We start from the raw sequence: 17,982 nt of genomic DNA, 5'->3' as shown, positions 1-17,982 counted from the left end.
GTACCCTTTCACAGTTCATCCCAGCTTGGTTATGTCACTTACCAGGTAGTTTTGTCTTGTTTGTTTCAACAATTTTAATAATTTTCTTCAAAGCAGAATCAATTTCCTGAAAAACATATTAAACCCTTTGAGTTATGCAGGCACAAGGATCAATGACTATGATTGGTAAGTACTTACCAGCTAACCCCAAAAAAATTCTAAACCAGTGAAAAGCATAATAATTCCCTGCTGTGGTGTTGCACAACACAAAAGAGATAAGCTGAATTGGCTAAGATATTAAGTACGATACATCACTCACTAACTACACTGCCCAGTGCCCATTTGAAAGAACGATTCGAGTACACAAATTACCGAACAGACAAAGAAACGGATTTACAAAACACACAAATGAAAATACGAACATACGAATGAAAATACGAATATACGGAATTACGAACAGACAAATGATTTAAAATACGGAATGCAAATCGTTCGTTATAGATGTAATTTTCTTTTTTTTGCTGTTTCGGTATTTCGTATTTTAGTAAGTTTGTGCAATTGTACGTTCCTATTTTTGCTTGTTCGTTATTTTTCTTATTCGTAATTCCGTAATTTTCGTATTTTAGTACTTTTAGCTATTCTGATGTTCGAATTGATCCGAATGTACGAATACTAACAAATTCGTATGAAAATCCATTCGTTACGAACGGAATCACACACCTGCAGTCACACTCAGGAGCATACAGGTAAATCCCTATCATTCAATGGTGCTAATCTAGAGTTATCTCTCGAACAAAGCCGTTATTTTTTTACTTCCTTCCGTGATGATAATGGCCTACCTGCACATGGCTGTGGTTTAAACCAATTTCTGCATTTTCAGGTGAATGAGTAGTAAGAGTTTGATCTGTGATATTTTCCTTTTGCCTAAAGTTGTTGTGGTACTCTGGCACATCACCTCCACTGTCAGCACTCTCCATTGATTGGTGAGTGGTTTCCTCTTCTTCCACTTCTTCTTTCTGTATGAAGTCAATATCATTTAAAAGTGTTGTCATGTTTCTGCCCTTTTTTGCATATAATAAAAAATTATTTTCAATTTTGGCCCTATCATGAGATTCCTTGTTATCATTATCGTCTTTGTTGTTGTTGGGTTCACTTTCTGAGTCTGATAAAATGCCTTTAGTATTTTGTAAAATATGATCCTTGGAAGTTTTATTTGAGAGTTCAGCATTCATGTTTTGGTCATGCAAAGTACTGTTAAGAACATATTTTAAGTCTTCATCCATCTCCTCTGGAATATTTAAGTACTCTTTACTGCTATCCCCATCCAGTTTCACACTCACAATATTTAACTCCATTTCCAAATTTTCATGTAGCTCTGGGTCTTCTGCTGAAGTCAATCCATCTCCACTTTGTTGATCTTCACTGTCATATGTCTGAATGTTATGTTTTTGCTCAGGATCTCCTGAGATCCAAATAACAGCTGTATCTTCATTGCTGTCTTCTTCGTGCTTATCCTCGTTTTCATATCTATTAATATAATCATTTTGTCCTTGTTTGCCATCCTGGTCAGGTAGACTATTGTTTCTACTTTTTTTGTTATCTAAATTCATTAAGTGTTCCTGTGGAAATTCATCTAATTTGAATTTGCTATGTCCAATAATTTGTGTGTTTTGTCTTCTCTCAATTATTCTTACTGGCTCGCTGATCATTTTCTCCCCAGTGTTGTCTGTAGTTTCTTGCTCTTGCATACTTCTGTTTATCTATAGAAATTAATAGTATAATTAAGGTTATATAACTCATTCATTTAACAAATATTGCACTTACAGTGCCATGAAAAAGTATTCATACCCCTTGAAATTTTCTACATTTTGTCATGTTACACCAAAAAAACATAAATGTATTTTATTGGGATTTTATGTGATAGACCAACGGTTTTGAATTTTTTTATAGGTAGAAACATAACATTGAATGATCTGTCAGCATCACATTTGTTAGAGTTGGTTTTGGGATTGAAATTATGAATAACTTGGTAAACCCAGTGTCTGAGAGCTCATTCCTCTGATGGTGAAGGTAAGCAGGATCTCTGCAGCTCCTCCAGAATTACCATGGGCCTCTTGGCTGCTTCTCTAATTAATCTCCTTGCCTGGCCTGTCAGTTTAGGTGGACCGCCATGACTTGGTAGGTTTGCAGTTGTGCCATACATTATTTCCATATACAGATGATGGATTAAACAGTGCTCCGTGAGATGTTCAAAGCTTGGGATATTTTTTTTATAACCTTACCCTGCTTTAAACTTTTCCACAACTTTATCTCTGGCCTGTCTGGTGTGTTTCTTGGCCTTCAATGATGCTGTTTGTTTACTAAGGTTTTCTGAGGGCTTCACAGAACAGCTGTATTTATACTGAGATTAAATTACACACAGGTGGACTCTTTTTACTAATTGGGTGACTTCTAAAGACAATTGGTTTCACTAGATTTTAGTTAGGGGTATTAGAGTATAGGGGGCTGAATACAAACGCACACCACACTTTTCAGACATTTATTTATAAAAAAAAAAAAATGAAAACAATTTATCATTTCCCTTCCACTTCACAATTATGTTCTACTTTGTGTTTGTCTATCACATAAAATCCAAATAAAATACATTTACGTTTTTGGTTGTAACATGACAAAATGTGGAAAATTTCAAGGAGTATGAATACTTTTTCAAGGCACTATAAATGGAACTAAACTCTTAACATATTTTCTAGAATTATTTTCATATTTTTTCCTGCATGTTATATTTTAATATCTATTTCTGTCTAAGACAATTGTGCCTGTAGAGAGTGTCCTGTCATCTTGAAATACAATTTTATTCCAGTAGGACAGTCTCATTTCATATTGTATATGTAGATAAGTGTTGCCAACCTCCCGCAGCATTTTTTACTGACAAAAATTAAAACATTTCTGACAGAGAACAATTTTTACTGACAACCTGAAAATTGGCAGAACTCCTACTAAGAACAGACAATTGATATTTAAACAGTATAAACACAATATGGAAACTCTAACAATACCTATAACAAGTCATTTTTCTGGTTTAGACCCGGTTCACACTGGGGCGACACGACAGGCGGCTCAGCCGCCTGACGTGTCGCGTCCCATTGAATGCAATGGAACCGTTCTAATAGGAGCGACGTAAGTCGCTCCGACTTAGAAAAAAGGTTCCAGTAGTATTTCGGGGGTGGCTCGGGGCGACCTGCATTGACTTCTATACAGAAGTCGTTTTGCGAATCGCCTCTGAAGTCGTCCTCAGGACGACTTGCAGAGTCGCCCCCGAAGTCGTGCCGCCTATGTGTGAACCGACTCTCACACTTAAAATGTCAACACAGCATAACAAATTCTCAGATATTTACAAACAGTTGTAAAAAATCACTGATCCTGATGCAAATGTATCTGTGGTTTTGCACATTGTTACATGGTAAAAGCAATGTTTTTAATGTTTCCCTTTTGAAAACAATGTCAACTTTCATAGTCTGTGCAAGGTGCAAGCAAAAGGTAGGTAGAAACATAACATTGAATGATCTGTCAGCATCAAATTGGTTAGAATTGGTTTTGGTATTATGAATAACTTGGTAAACCAAGTGTTTGAGAGCTCATTCCTCTGATGGTGAAGGTAAGCAGTAACACTAGGCTTCCTTAGAAATGTCCTAGAAGTTCCTCCATAGGGCTTCATGAGGTACATATATACGTTGCGATGTTGCAGGTGAGACTCGGCTATCCACGACTCTCCTTCCTCATTGGCTGAGACAGCAGTTAAACACCATTGGCTCCCATGTCTGAATGGACACAGGGAGCTGTGGCTCGGGTGCCCCCATAGCAAGCTGTTTGCCGTGGGGTCACAACACAGGACAGAGGGGCCAGGAGTGCCAACAAGGGACTAGAGAAGAGGAAGATCTGGGCTGCTTTGTGCAAAACCACTGCACATAGCAGGTAAGTTTGACATGTTTGTTATTTTTAACAAAAAAAATAGATTTTAGTATCGCTCTGGTGTCCTCTGATGTGTCCTTTACGCCTTCCGCCGTGCATCTCCTCTCTCCTCCTCCTAGGTGCTGGGTGTCCAATAGGATCAACTGTTTGGCCAATCGGGAAACGGGTCTCATGATCCGCTTTCTGATTGGTGGGGAGGAGATCTAGTTTGAAAATAGTGAATATTTATTCTCTATCGTCACACAACTGGGTAGGATCGGGGGGGGGGGTGCAGTGCTCTGTTCTCTGAGCCCACCTTTTTTTGAAGCCTATTATATCCATGCTTCAAAAAAAAAACATTGGAATCCATAGTCTGGCACCCTGTATGTAGATCACTGGCACCCTGAACATAGCTGGACAGAGCTGTAGTGGGCAATGCCTAAACAGAGCTGGAAACAAGCAATGTCTGAACAGACCTGGACAGAGCTGTAGTGGGTGATACCTGAACAGAGCTGGAAATGAGCCAGAAGAGAGCTGGACAGAACTCTAACAGTAGGGGAGGGTCAAAACTGCAATCATTTCCCCCCCCCCATCTGTTAATAGGGGTATTCCCTTTACTTCCTGTACTGTAGACTTGTTTTGCCATGTGTCTGAATAGGGGTGACATATCTTCTCTTAGACAGTGGTCATGGGCACAAATTACCATGTTGATAGATTTTCCCTCCATTCCTGTTCTGGCGGCAACTCATAATTTTGAATTTACCCTCAGTAATATTCATAATGACATTGTTTATCCAGAAAATTAGAGAGAGCGAATCTCCCTAACAAGAACACAAACAGCAAAAAAAACTTGACAGTGGTCCAACTCTTCACCACGCTATCAAAAACGAAATGTAGACTTTAATTACACTTTAACCCTCCCCTACCCAAACACTTATCCTAGCCCCCATAATTAACCCTAAAAATGTTACCACCTCCAACACTAAAATCAGTATTTATTGACCTGGCCCTTAATGTTCCATCCTCCCTAACCCTTACATTTACTCAAACCCATAAAGTCAGTCTATAGCACTTAAGCTATTTCATTCAGCCTGCAGGCTGAAATCTACATCTACATCCATGCCAAACAGTGCATGAAGGAATCTCCCACAGTGTCTGTTGTCTGTTGTATATTGACAGACAGAGCCGCGTCACGATTGGCGAAAGGAGCCGAACGGCGAGTCGGCGCTATACTGCGCCTGCGCATCGCCGTTCGGCTCCTTTCGCCAATCGTGACGCGGCTTACGCGACGGGGGGAGCTCGTTTTTTTGTCAAAACGTCAATCACCGCCATGTTATGAACGCCCACTCCCGCGGGACTGGCAACCCGGAGGACACGGGTAAATAGCTGTACCCAGGTATGTACAGCAGCAAAAAAAAAATTATAGGCATAATCGTATTGTAATGTGGGGGGGCAGTGTAATAGGGGAAAGTCGTTTTTAGGGTGAACCACCGCTTTAAGCCTCGAGATCACCATACAGTAAATTTCATATTTATTAAGTACTGCACATAAAGTGGCAAGACTGGGTGAAAAAAAGAACTGTGGGCCAGATCCACAAAAACCTGGCGTAACTTAAAAAATCCCATTTAAGTTACACTGCCTTAAAGTTTCTACCTAAGTGCCCGATCCACAAAGCACTTATCTAGAAATTTCAGGCTGTGTAACTAAAATTCCGCCGGCGCAAGGCGTTCCTATTCAAATGGGGCGAGTCCCATTTAAATGAGGCGCGCTCCCGCGCCGGCCGTACTGCGCATGCGCGAAGTTACGTTATGCCGAGTTTTGAGGATCGCGACGGCTTAAAAAAGTTGCGTCGGGAAAAAAAAAAATGACAGCGGCATGCATTCCTGAGGGAGAACTCCATGCCAATTTTCAAAGAAAAAAACGGCATGGGTTCCCCCCCCAGGAGCATACCAGGCCCTTAGGTCTGGTATGGGTTGTAAGGGGACCCCCCTACGCCGAAAAATCGACGTAGGGGGTCCCCCTACAATCCATACCAGACCCGTATCCAAAGCATGCTACCCGGCCGGTCAGGAAGGGAGTGGGGACGAGCGAGCGCCCCCCCCCCTCCTGAGCCGTGCCAGGCCGCATGCCCTCAACATGGGGGGGTTGGGTGCTCTGGGGCAGGGGGGCGCACTGCGGGCCCCCCCACCTCAGAGCACCCTGTCCCCATGTTGATGAGGACAGGACCTCTTCCCGACAACCCTTGCCATTGGTTGTCGGGGTCTGCGGGCGGGGGCTTATCGGAATCTGGGAGTCCCCTCAAATAAGGGGGCCCCCAGATACCGGCCCCCCACCCTAAGTGAATGGATATGGGGTACATCGTACCCCTATCCATTCACCTGTAGGCAAAAAGTTAAAGTTAGTAAACACACAACACAAGGCTTTTTAAAATAATTTATTATTCTGCTCCGGATGCACCCCCCTGTCTTCTTTATTAGCTCTATTAGCAGGGGGGGCTTCTTCTTCCACTCTCCGGGGGTCTTCTCCGCTCTCCGGGGGAGGGTTTCTTCTTCCGCTCTCCGGGGGGGGCTTCTCCGGACTCCGGGGGGCTTCTTCCATCTTCTCCCCTCTTCCGCTCTTGACTCGGCGAACCCCGGTTCTTCTGCAGATGTCCGGTGCCTTCTTCTTCAGCGCTGGCTGCCTGCTATGTTTGTGTGTTAGCTCGATTTCAAACAGGCAGCCGGCGCGGTCTTCTGTGACGTCAGGGTCTTCTGTTCTTCTCCCCTCTTCCGATGTTGCCTCGTCGCATCTTGTCACTGCAATGATGGAAGCGCGCCTTGCATCCCATTTATATAGGCATCACCGTCCCATCATGCTCCGGTAGGTACCCACGTGCACCCACCACGTGGGTACCTGCCGGAGCATGATGGGACGGTGATGCCTATATAAATGGGATGCAAGGCGCGCTTCCATCATTACAGCGACAACAGGCGACGAGTCAACATCGGAAGAGGGGAGAAGAACAGAAGAGAAGACCCTGACGTCACAGAAGACCGCGCCGGCTGCCTGTTTGAAATCGAGCTAACACACAAACATAGCAGGCAGCCAGCGCTGAAGAAGAAGGCACCGGACATCTGCAGAAGAACCGGGGTTCGCCGAGTCAAGAGCGGAAGAGGGGAGAAGATGGAAGAAGCCCCCCGGAGTCCGGAGAAGCCCCCCCCGGAGAGCGGAAGAAGAAACCCCCCCCCGGAGAGCGGAGAAGACCCCCGGAGAGTGGAAGAAGAAGCCCCCCCTGCTAATAGAGCTAATAAAGAAGACAGGGGGGTGCATCCGGAGCAGAATAATAAATTATTTTAAAAAGCCTTGTGTTGTGTGTTTACTAACTTTAACTTTTTGCCTACAGGTGAATGGATAGGGGTACGATGTACCCCATATCCATTCACTTAGGGTGGGGGGCCGGTATCTGGGGGCCCCCTTATTTGAGGGGACTCCCAGATTCCAATAAGCCCCCGCCCGCAGACCCCGACAACCAATGGCAAGGGTTGTCGGGAAGAGGTCCTGTCCTCATCAACATGGGGACAGGGTGCTCTGAGGTGGGGGGGCCCGCAGTGCGCCCCCCTGCCCCAGAGCACCCAACCCCCCCATGTTGAGGGCATGCGGCCTGGCACGGCTCAGGAGGGGGGGGGCGCTCGCTTGTCCCCACTCCCTTCCTGACCGGCCGGGTAGCGTGCTTTGGATACGGGTCTGGTATGGATTGTAGGGGGACCCCCTACGTCGATTTTTCGGCGTAGGGGGGTCCCCTTACAACCCATACCAGACCTAAGGGCCTGGTATGCTCCTGGGGGGGAACCCATGCCGGTTTTGTCTTTACGAATTGCCGTGGAGTTCTCCCTCGGGAATGCATACCAAATGCCGTCGCTGGAATGGGCTTTTACATGGTGTGACTAGTTTACACTTTGTAACATCAGCCCTAGTTTTACACTTGCAAAATAACACTTACGGCGAAAAAACGAAGCTGGAAAGCTTTGTGGATCGCCTTAAGTGCTAATTTGCATACTAGCAACGGCATTTCGACTCGAAATGCCCCCAGCGGCGGATGCGGTACTGCATCCTAAGATTCGGCAGTGTAATTCAATTACACATGCCTGATCTTCTGCCTAACTTTGGAAAAAGCCTTTTGAGGATCGTTTCCAAAGTTAGACACAGACTGAACAGCAGTTAAGTCTGCGTATCTCTTTTGAGGATCTGGCCCTGTGTGTAACTATACTTTGTTAGGGGTTATTAATAAATCCCTATTATGTAGCATATGACCTCTTATACCAGGATAGCTTGCATTAAAACCATGCATCATTGATTTCCTAATCATAGAAAATATAGATGCTTCACGTGGCATATACTACGTGGCGGATTCTTACTAAAAATATACTGAGAATTCATTTAGGTCAGCTGTACCAAGGCTAAAAAAGATGTTGCTACAATACATTTGTCAGGAGTCTAACATTTTAATACCAGATATGATTAGTTGAAAAATAAGTAAAACTTACCCTTTGCTCATGCCCGACATCATGCTTTACATGGAAAGATGTAGCCTAGAAAATAATTATATATAGAAAATATATATAATTAACAGTTGTACTAGATTTACAAATACTGCATAACTATTACCTACCAGGTATTATGCAGTAAGTATAAAACTGAATGAGTATAATAAAGTTCAGACACGGTACTACCGTCTTACCCACTTAAGGGGTAGATTCAGGTAGGAGCAGGGCTCAAGTCCTGCGGGAATGCGTGGGAACGGAGTTCCTGCACTTTTTTCACAGCAGGAACGCAGTTCCCTTTGCAGGACTAGAGCAGCCGAGCCGCCCGAGCCAATCCTTCACTAAGCGGTGATGCCCAGCTCGAGTCACTGTCAGGGGCAGGCGAACCTTAGTAATCCTTTATGTTACTGGCCGCTTCCTGTATATGGATTCACCGGGTAGTGTGCGGGTATTCTGTCACTTCCTCGATGCCGCAATGTCTCCTGGGAGCTTTTGTCATTGTTCCCAGGAGACATTGCGGAGGTCTTTAAGCAAGTTCTTTCTAAATCCCGCGATGACTCGCGGCAGACCTCCGCAATGTCTCCTGGGAACAATGACAAAAGCTCCCAGGAGACATTGCGGCATCGAGGAAGTTCAGGAAGCGGCCAGTAACAAAGGATTACTAAGGTACAGTGGATCGAAAAAAAAAAAACATGCGGTTTAGTAATTATTCATATGAGCGTATCATTTTTTTTTTTTTGGTGGGGAGTGGATCTTGGGAGGGAGTTCCCACACTTTTTTTACCAGGACTTGACCCCTGGGTAGGAGATAGGACGGCGTATTTCCAGATACGCTGTCGTATCTCTGAGTGTGCAGCGTCGTATCCATGCACCTGATTCATAGAATCAGTTACGCATAGATTTGACTAAGATCCGACCGGCGTAAGTCTCTTACGCCCTTCGTATCTTAGTTACAATTTTAGGCTGGCCGCTAGGTGGCGCTTCCGTATATTTACGTGTCGAATATGCTAATTAGCTAGATACGCCGATTCAGAAACGTACGTTTGCCCGGCGCATTTTTTTACGTCGTTCACGTTAGGCTTTTTCCGGCGTATAGTTACCCATGCTATATGAGGCGTATCCTATGTTAAGTATGGACGTCGTTCCCGCGTCAAATTTTCGTCATTTGCATAAGTCGTCCGTGAATGGGGATGTGCGTAATTTACGTTCACGTCGAAAGCATTGGCTTTTTGCGGGTTAATTCGGAGCATGCGCACTGGGTTACTTTCACAGATGGCGCATGCGCCGTTCGTCAAAAACGTAATTTACGTGGGGTCATGTTTTATTTACATAAAACACGCCCACCTCTTCACAATTTGAATTAGGCGCGGTTACGCCGGCAGATTTACGCTACGCCGCCGTAACTTAGGGCGCAGGTTCTTGGTGAATACAGAACCTGCCTCACTAAGTTACGGCGGCACAAATTTAAGCCATTCTACCTGAATCTACCCCTAAGTGTCTATTCAGAAAGCAGATGCTATGGCCAGCAGCCCGTGCAAATCAATAAAAGGCTGAGAGGTGTCACAGCTTTCAGCTTTCTGCGGCTGTTTGCATGTCACCACATATTTTTCTGCTGGCTTATCACATAGCGTACTTTATGGCTTTACAACTTTTAAAAATTACTTGTGCTGAAAGAAATATAGAAGCTTCCTCTCCTGAATCTGCTGGTTGCCTTCCAGTCATGCTGATGCTCTAACATCAATATTTTTTTAGTCACTGAGCCAGAACAAACAGGCGGCAACTGAAGTCAGAGTTGTAGCAGAACTAAGGTCTTAAAGAGGAACTGCAGTCTGCTCAAATAATTTGTAATAAAAACATCTTTGCCTTTCTGAAGCTCCCCTCCAACCACTTTGCATTTTATTTTATATATACTGTGATTCTGTACTTGCCAAATATGCTGCAGAAATCTCCCTCCACGGAGTCTGGCTGCAACCATTTTAACTGTGGGCAGCTGAATCTGCTGCCTGTTTACTTCCTGGATTTACACAGGCACACCTCCAGCTCTGCAGCTCTCATTGGCCCTCTTATGACTCACGAGAGTGAGAGACGGAGCTGTGCATGATGCTATAAGCCTAGGCTTTTTACCAGACAAGAAAAAGGAAGTGGGCTGTATAAGGTATTTACTGGCAGAAAAAATGTTTTACTATCCAAAGTTAAAACAACAAGGGCAAAAGATTTAATAGATGAAAAATGAAAAAAAAAAAAATAAATACAGAAATTCCACTTTAAGAGCAAAATTTGCAGGGAGGTAGGATTTTATTGCAGAGGGGACATTGTATGTCTTATCTGCAATTAAAAGCTCCTATTCTGTTTGCCAGCTATATTTCTTATTTTTATGTACAACAAGCCTCACATGTGCAGCTCAGTGTACATGCTCAGCATTGGTGCTGGGATGAGTTAATTCCCTGACACATGTGTGGGAGTAATGTAATCCCAGACCAGACACAATAGCTTAACCCATGAATAACATCCAGGTGAAGGTGTAAGGCCGCGTACACGCGGTCGATCCATCCGATGAGATTGGTCCGACGGACCGTTTTCATCGGTTCACCGCTGAAGTGGCCTGATAGTCTGATGTGCCTACACACCATCAGTTCAAAAACCGATCGGGTCAGAAAGTTTAATGCTTCCAAGCATGCGTCGACTTGATTCTGAGCATGCGCAGGTTTTGAACCGATGCTTTGTGTACTAACCATCGGTTTGGACCTATCGGGCAGCGGTCCATCGGTTCGATTTTAAAGCAAGTTTTAACATTTTTGATGGGCCGTACACACGGTCGGTTTGGACCGATGAAACTGGACTTCAGGCCATTTTCATCGGTTTGGACCGACCGTGTGTACGCGGCCTTAGAGGTAGTGACAGAATTATGAGTGTGGTCTTGGACATCCCATGTGGTCTTGGACATCCCATTATTGGTGGGGGCGCTTTGTCGGGTAAGTGTGCCACAATGCATAAATATGCTGTGCATACTTGCACGTTATGGCAAATTCCTTGGGGACCTGCAGTAGACTTTAGTTCTGCTATAGGTCAGAATTCCTAATCTGCCTACCTGTTCTGGAATACTGAAGCCAATAGGCCAGCTTGACAAATAGACAACCAGCATTTTTACAATGTAAAGACAGACACATAACTTTTAGCACAGGTTTCCTCTGAAGTCAAAATTGGAGAAAAAAAAGGCAAGCAAAACAAGCATTTTAAAATACATACTGTATCAGCATACATTTTGCTTTTAAATGTCCTTATTTCTTCTGAGAAATCCTCACTTCCTGTTCTTCTGTCTGTAACTCCACACAGTAATGTGACACTTTCTCCCTGGTGTGGAGAAAGCCTCTTGAGGGGGCGAGCAGGCAAGTCAGGACACTCTCTACTTTGCAGATAGAGAAATGAGCTGTGTGTTAGTGGGTGTCCTGACACTCCTGCTCGCCCCCTCAAGAGGCTTTTGCCAACCTACCAAAAAAGGATGTCAATTTTGTTTGGGAGCCACGTTGCACAACCGCACAATTGTCAGTTAAAACGACGCAGTGTCGAATTGAAAAAAGTGCTCTGGTCTTTGGGCAGCCACATGGTCTGGGGCTGAAGTGGTTAATCATATTTAATGCAAAGATTTCTGTTTTATTCATTCCATTCTAATTCGTGTTCTATTTTATTTATTTTTTTGCTTTTTTTTTTACTGTCTACTGCAAAAAAAACAAAAAGAAAACACTGAAAACTAACTGCAGCCTGCAACTGTGTCCAACTTTGTATATAATTCCTATAGGCACAAAGACAGCATCAGGAGTTTAAATGCAATATGGTGAATCTGTTTAAAAACAGTAGAACATAAAAAATAATGCCAACATTTTTGTGGATAATGTTATCAATAAAAAAAAGACCTGTATAGTTTAACTATTTTTTTGCTTAAAAAAAAAAAAAGAACAAGAATTAATACAGATTAAAAAAAGTAAGATGATAATGCATCACTAACCTAATAAAAGAAAAAGAAAACTTCAACATCACAAAGACAATTTAAAAATATAACTTTCAAAGAGATTTTCAAGAACTAAAATTTCCTGTTTGATTAGATCTTTGACCAGGATGGGAGGGTCCATCATCAAAGCTGCAAACATAAGTGGAAGCTTCATCTACCTGTGGCTTACATAAAGTGTCTGGAGCCCAGTGAAATACAAAGGTTACAGTATAGAAATATTGCTTTTTATAGTCACATAACTGCAAGTGTAACCAATAATTATTAGCTTTCCCAATTATGCTGTTTTTGTTTTCTTTTGCACATCCCATATAAAGGTTGGGTGCACCAGTTTCAAGACAAAAAAAAAGTGAAATAGCAGTATTTACTTGTTTCATGTAGAGGAGTGTTTTACCTTTTCTAAGATTTTAGGGGTCAGATTGTGCCTTTTACTAACGGCGAACAGATTTGTGCATGTACAGTACCTTCTAAAGCACATCATAATAGTAAAATTGCAAATCTTATTGGTTGCTATAAGTATTGCTTTCAATCCTTTTCCTCCAATTTTAATCAATAAAATCTAGTATTTTGAAAGCAAATAAAACATTGTAATGCCTTGTACACACGACCGGTTTTCACGACGAGAAAACTGCCATTGTTTAAATTAGTCGTGAAAACCGGTCATGTGTATGCTCCCTAGCAGTTTTCTTTACGAAAAAACTGCCTGCAAAAAAAAATTGAGACCAGCTGTCTTTTTATTCGTCGTAATTCCTGTCAGTTTTTTTCTTGTCGCGAAAAACGGTCGTGTGTATGCTTTTCCAAAGGGGAAAAAGAACGTGTATGCTCATAATCAAGTATGCAGCACAAAAGCAGCCGAAAGGGTGGCACCATTTGAAAGGAACTTCCCCTTTATAGTCCCGTCGTACGTGTTGTACATCACCGCGCTTTGGTCGGAAGTTTTTTTGCATAAACGTGTGTATGCAAGTCAGGCTGGAGAAGAATCACGTTGCAAAAAACTTCATTTTTTTCTTGCCTAGAAAAATGGTCTTGTGTACGAGGCATTAGAGAAATGAAAGCCAAAACAATACTCACCGATGAGGCAAAATAGATCCCAACAACACATGATACGACAGTGAAAAAATTCATTATTTTTCCTCCTGTTAGGCAAAAATAAACACAAATTACATTTTGCAAATGTGGCATTTTCTTGTATAATTGCAATAGTAAAAGATATTTCAAAAGCAAAAATATTTATATATGCATTGATTTTAGGTAATTGAAGACAAATATTTAACACTGAGCATTATGATTTAAAATCATCAGGCAATAACAATGTTTTTAATTGCATTCTTTAATGGAAATAATTTTTTTTTTCATTAGATGTATATAATATATCTGTTATCAGATCATTTTAAAAGTACCTATTTTATGATAGATATTTAAAAATGTATTTCAAGTGTTAATGTGCCACATATTAGGGAGACTATAGGGAGACTAAAGCAGGAGAATCGCCAACTTATCAATTAACAAGTGAATAGACTTGTCTGATCTGCAAAGAATCACACGATTTAATAATTCAAGCATTTATGAGCTACATGATTTTTTGTATCCTGGGCAAATAATCGCACATGTATTTAGAAGAATTAAAACGTTTACGATCTGCCTTGCTTTTCGAAAAGATTTGCTTACCTACACTGATTATGCCAAAAAAAAAATATGTGCAATATGCAGTAGAGATCTTAAGCCTACTGTACTTTGGGTATAGCATTTATATATATATATATATAACAAATAAAATCATACCTCAGTGAGAACCTACAGTATATCCAGGCTGCTCGAAAGAGCAGTACAAACAATAATGCAGGCAGTCAGGATCTCAAACATTTAGGGTAAGACAAGAAAAACCTTCCAAATCCCTTTCTCTTTATGATTGTTCTGTGACTGGAAGCTGATTGAAGCCCACTGAAGTTGAAATTGTGCTGGCCTGTCATACCCTGTTTGCAGAGCAAATAGCATTGTCACAGACAAATGTTCCTACTAGAAAGATTGATGGCTACATTTCCAGGCAAAATTATTTTAACCTATGAAAGGCTACAAATCAGACCCTGAATTATAAAATCTAAAGTTTTACATGGATAACATATACAGTCACCCTGTCAGATAAAAAAAATAAAAAAAAAGCAGTGAAAATGATAAGTAGGTAGCAGGAGAAGAAGCAGTGTGTAACAGGGTGTTAATCTTACATTGTTTGCCTCTAGTGAACTTTCTGGTGTAGTAGTCACTAGTTTCTATCACTATATATTCCCACACATCCTTAGTTCCCCTATTGGAATCATGTTCAATTCATTTTGTTTTGTTCTGTCTTCTAGTGCAGGGATCTCCAAACTACGGCCTTTAGCTTTTGCGGAACTACATGTCCCATGTGGCATTGTAAAACTCTGCCATTCACATACATGGCTAGGCATCATGGGAATTGTAGTCCCTGAACAACTGGAGGGCCATCGTTTGGAGACCCCTGTTCTAGGAGGAAGGAAGTTAGGCATTGCACCATTATGCTCTCTGTCATGGACTTTGGGTGCCATCTTGGGGGGAGCTTATGTATGATTGAACACTGAGTTCTCCTGAGCTTTGGGAGGCCATCTTTAGAAACAGGGAGGTTTTATATAGCACCCTGCTGGGTCAGTCTGGGAGTACGGCAGTGTGGGAATAGGCTGAGTCAAGGGACAGATTCCTGTGGTAAAGGGACAGTCTATGGCAGTGGTGATCGGTCCATAAGGGGCGCAGGGGTGCCGCCCTCCCCAAAATAGTGTGGGGTACAAGTTGGAGATATAGAGCCAAGAAAACATCCATATGGGCAGACTTTGGAAATTGCTGAAAGGTAATTACTGCAGACCAGAAAAATGTCTGCAACATCTTGGTCAGCTGAAAGTATACCACACAAAAGCAGACTTACTATTTAAACCAGTCCTTCGCACTGTGCGGGGCACTAGACTAGTGGGTGTCTATTAGGTTCATAATTTTTAAAAAGCATGGGATTTGAGGCTCAGGCTCTGATTGGCTTGATGCAGGTTGTCCTTGGGGCACAGAGCACTGTGCTCCAAACCCTCCCGTTTTTGATTTCATCCAATCAATATTTGTCATAGCGTCACTTTCCGTTTATGGCTTCTTGTCCCGTGGAACGCAAGGCATTCTCTGATGAGTATGGCCCGTGAGTGGCTTGTTTGTGCACCCCCAAACATTTTCAACATCAGCCATCAGTGGTCTGAGGACACCTTTGCTTTGTACATGTTGATGGAAAGAAGGAACTTCTCTTCATATCATCAGCATACTGGTCTTGTGTGAGTCTGCGCAAAAGTGGGACAGTGAAGCATCCCTCCCAGCAGGTCACAGTGACTGAACACAAGCAAATCTGCTTGAGGAAGCAAGCATGGGATACCTTCATGCCTACATGATTTCATTTTGTATTACCGGTTCCTTATTCTTGGACCTTGTGTTTTCTATGACCATGCTCTGGCTTGAGCGACCTTAGCCTGGACTTTAACCTTGTATTTCTTGTACTTACTGTACCTCTTTGCTTGATTGTTGCTGTCCTGCAATACATTTGGACTCCCGTTGCCTACTAGGTTCTCGTCATCAGTGCCACAAGTATCCAGCCTACAGTATGTAATATCTACCAAATAACTACCTTTCTTCCAGTGAAGAACATGCCAAGCATACAGGGGAACACTGTAAGGCAGGAAATCTTGTCAAAACTTCCTTTATAAACTTCCATGCATTAAATGTCCAAAACTGGGAGTTCTGATAGAGGCACTTAGGTGCCTTGAACTACTTTTTCGGCACTGATCAAAACAGGCTCAGTGCAAGAACACATAGGGCCAGATTCACAAAAGAGATACGACGGCGTATCTCCTGATACGCCGTCGTATCTCCTGATACGCCGTCGTATCTCTGTTTCTATCTATGCGACTGATTCATAGAATCAGTTACGCATAGATATCCCTAAGATCCGACAGTTGTAATTGTTTTACACTGTCGGATCTTAGGATGCAGTACCGCGGCCGCTGCTGGGGGGAGTTGGCGTCGTAAATCAGCGTCGGGTATGCAAATTAGGAGTTACGGCGATCCACGAAGATTTTTCCTGTCGTTACGGCGTCGCTAGTGTTAGATTTCCGTCGCAAAGATAGGGCTGCTTTAACAAAGTGTAAAGTTACTCCACCATGTTAAAGTATGCCCGTCTTTCCCGCGTCGCTTTCGATTTTTTTTTTAATTTTTTCTTTTTCCCGGTGCAAGTCTTTTTTACCCGTCGCGATTCACAAAACGTTGGCGCGTCGTAATTTCGCACAAAGCACGTCGGGAAATTTGCGACGGGAGCATGCGCAGTACGTCCGGCGCGGGAGCGCGCCTAATTTAAATGGGACTCGCCCCATTCGATTGGGCCCACCTTGCGCCGGACCTGTTTACCATACACAGCCGCAAATTTCCAGGTAAGTGCTTTGTGGATCGGGCACTAACTTGGAAAAATTGCGGCGGTGTAACGAAAACGGGTTAAGTTACGTTGCGCCGCCGGACTGTGAATCTGGCCCATAGAAAGCAATTGTATTTATGTGCCCAGCTCACATCATATACAGGATGTGATGATATGCCATGAAGAAGCAGCCTGCCTGCATTTTTATAAAGGTTATAGCTTAGCTTAGCTCACCTTGCTTCCTTGTCCCTCCAGTGCACCTGTAATGTGTTTCAATTTGAGATAAAGAGGCTGGAAAGCTGTAGAACCACTACAGGGCGGGTGGGAGGGACAGAGAGAGTTAAGTTACTGAAAGAACTACTTCCATTATTCTGCAGCTAAAATTGGGTATGAATTGGTCCACGGTGCCTGCAGCTACAGAGTTCGGTAAGAGATTGTTTAAGAACACATTTACTACACTAAAATAGGCCCTAGTGAAAGGGTAAATTGACTTGAAACAATCAAGAAATGTTTAAAATAATTATACTTTATTTATTTTATTTTTTAATTTTTTTTACAAATGTCTACAACATATACACAATTTTTTAATGACTTTATCATAGGCAAGCAATAATATGTTTTACAACATTTTTTTGTGGGAAAAGTAGCTATCATTTTACAGTGCTTTGTAGTTTATACATATTATTTTATTATGTGCCCCTGTGCTAAGCAAGACACCCATTTTAACAAAAATATACTGCCAATCTTTTTTTCTGAATTTGCAAGCTCCCTGAACTAGGGAAATGTGCCTAGCTGAGTCATGCAAGCTTGTACTGTTTAGGTCAGCAAATATTAAAAACTGAAGAAACTAGGCAGCAAGCATTTTCATAATAAGCCTGTAATGGCAGCTTCCAATTTTATCAGGTAATTCATTGGATGTTATGCTGACCCTCTGGGTTAATTTCTTTCTGAGGCACTGACCTGGAACAAATATGCAGATCAGAATGTAAGAAGTACCTATTTGCTAGAAGGTCGGCAGGACAACAAGGCACTTAATATTTTCAGGTGCGCTCAAAATTAGCAGTCTCAATGTTTCCCTTAAGACAAATT

General features: G+C 42.5%; 1 protein-coding gene across 1 annotated transcript in view; it reads right to left on the bottom strand.

The window, feature by feature from the left end:
* SPARCL1 (SPARC like 1) overlaps window positions 1–14,361 on the bottom strand; it is a 46,997-nt gene extending 32,636 nt beyond the window's left edge. Inside the window, exons 1-5 of the mRNA XM_040325904.1 lie at window positions 14,232–14,361; window positions 13,521–13,585; window positions 8,451–8,495; window positions 819–1,739; window positions 43–106 (exon numbers count right to left, since the gene is read on the bottom strand). Of these exons, the coding sequence (XP_040181838.1) occupies window positions 43–106; window positions 819–1,739; window positions 8,451–8,495; window positions 13,521–13,574 (1,084 nt within the window). The 5' untranslated portion in view covers window positions 13,575–13,585; window positions 14,232–14,361. The remainder of the gene's footprint in view (window positions 1–42; window positions 107–818; window positions 1,740–8,450; window positions 8,496–13,520; window positions 13,586–14,231) is intronic.
* Window positions 14,362–17,982: the final 3,621 nt, after the last annotated feature.

Source organism: Rana temporaria, chromosome 1, assembly GCF_905171775.1.
Source record: "Rana temporaria chromosome 1, aRanTem1.1, whole genome shotgun sequence".
In the NCBI taxonomy this organism is placed as follows: Eukaryota; Metazoa; Chordata; class Amphibia; order Anura; family Ranidae; genus Rana; species Rana temporaria.
The sequence above is the reverse complement of the archived record's forward strand: the minus strand, read 5'-3'. Positions and strand labels throughout refer to the sequence as shown.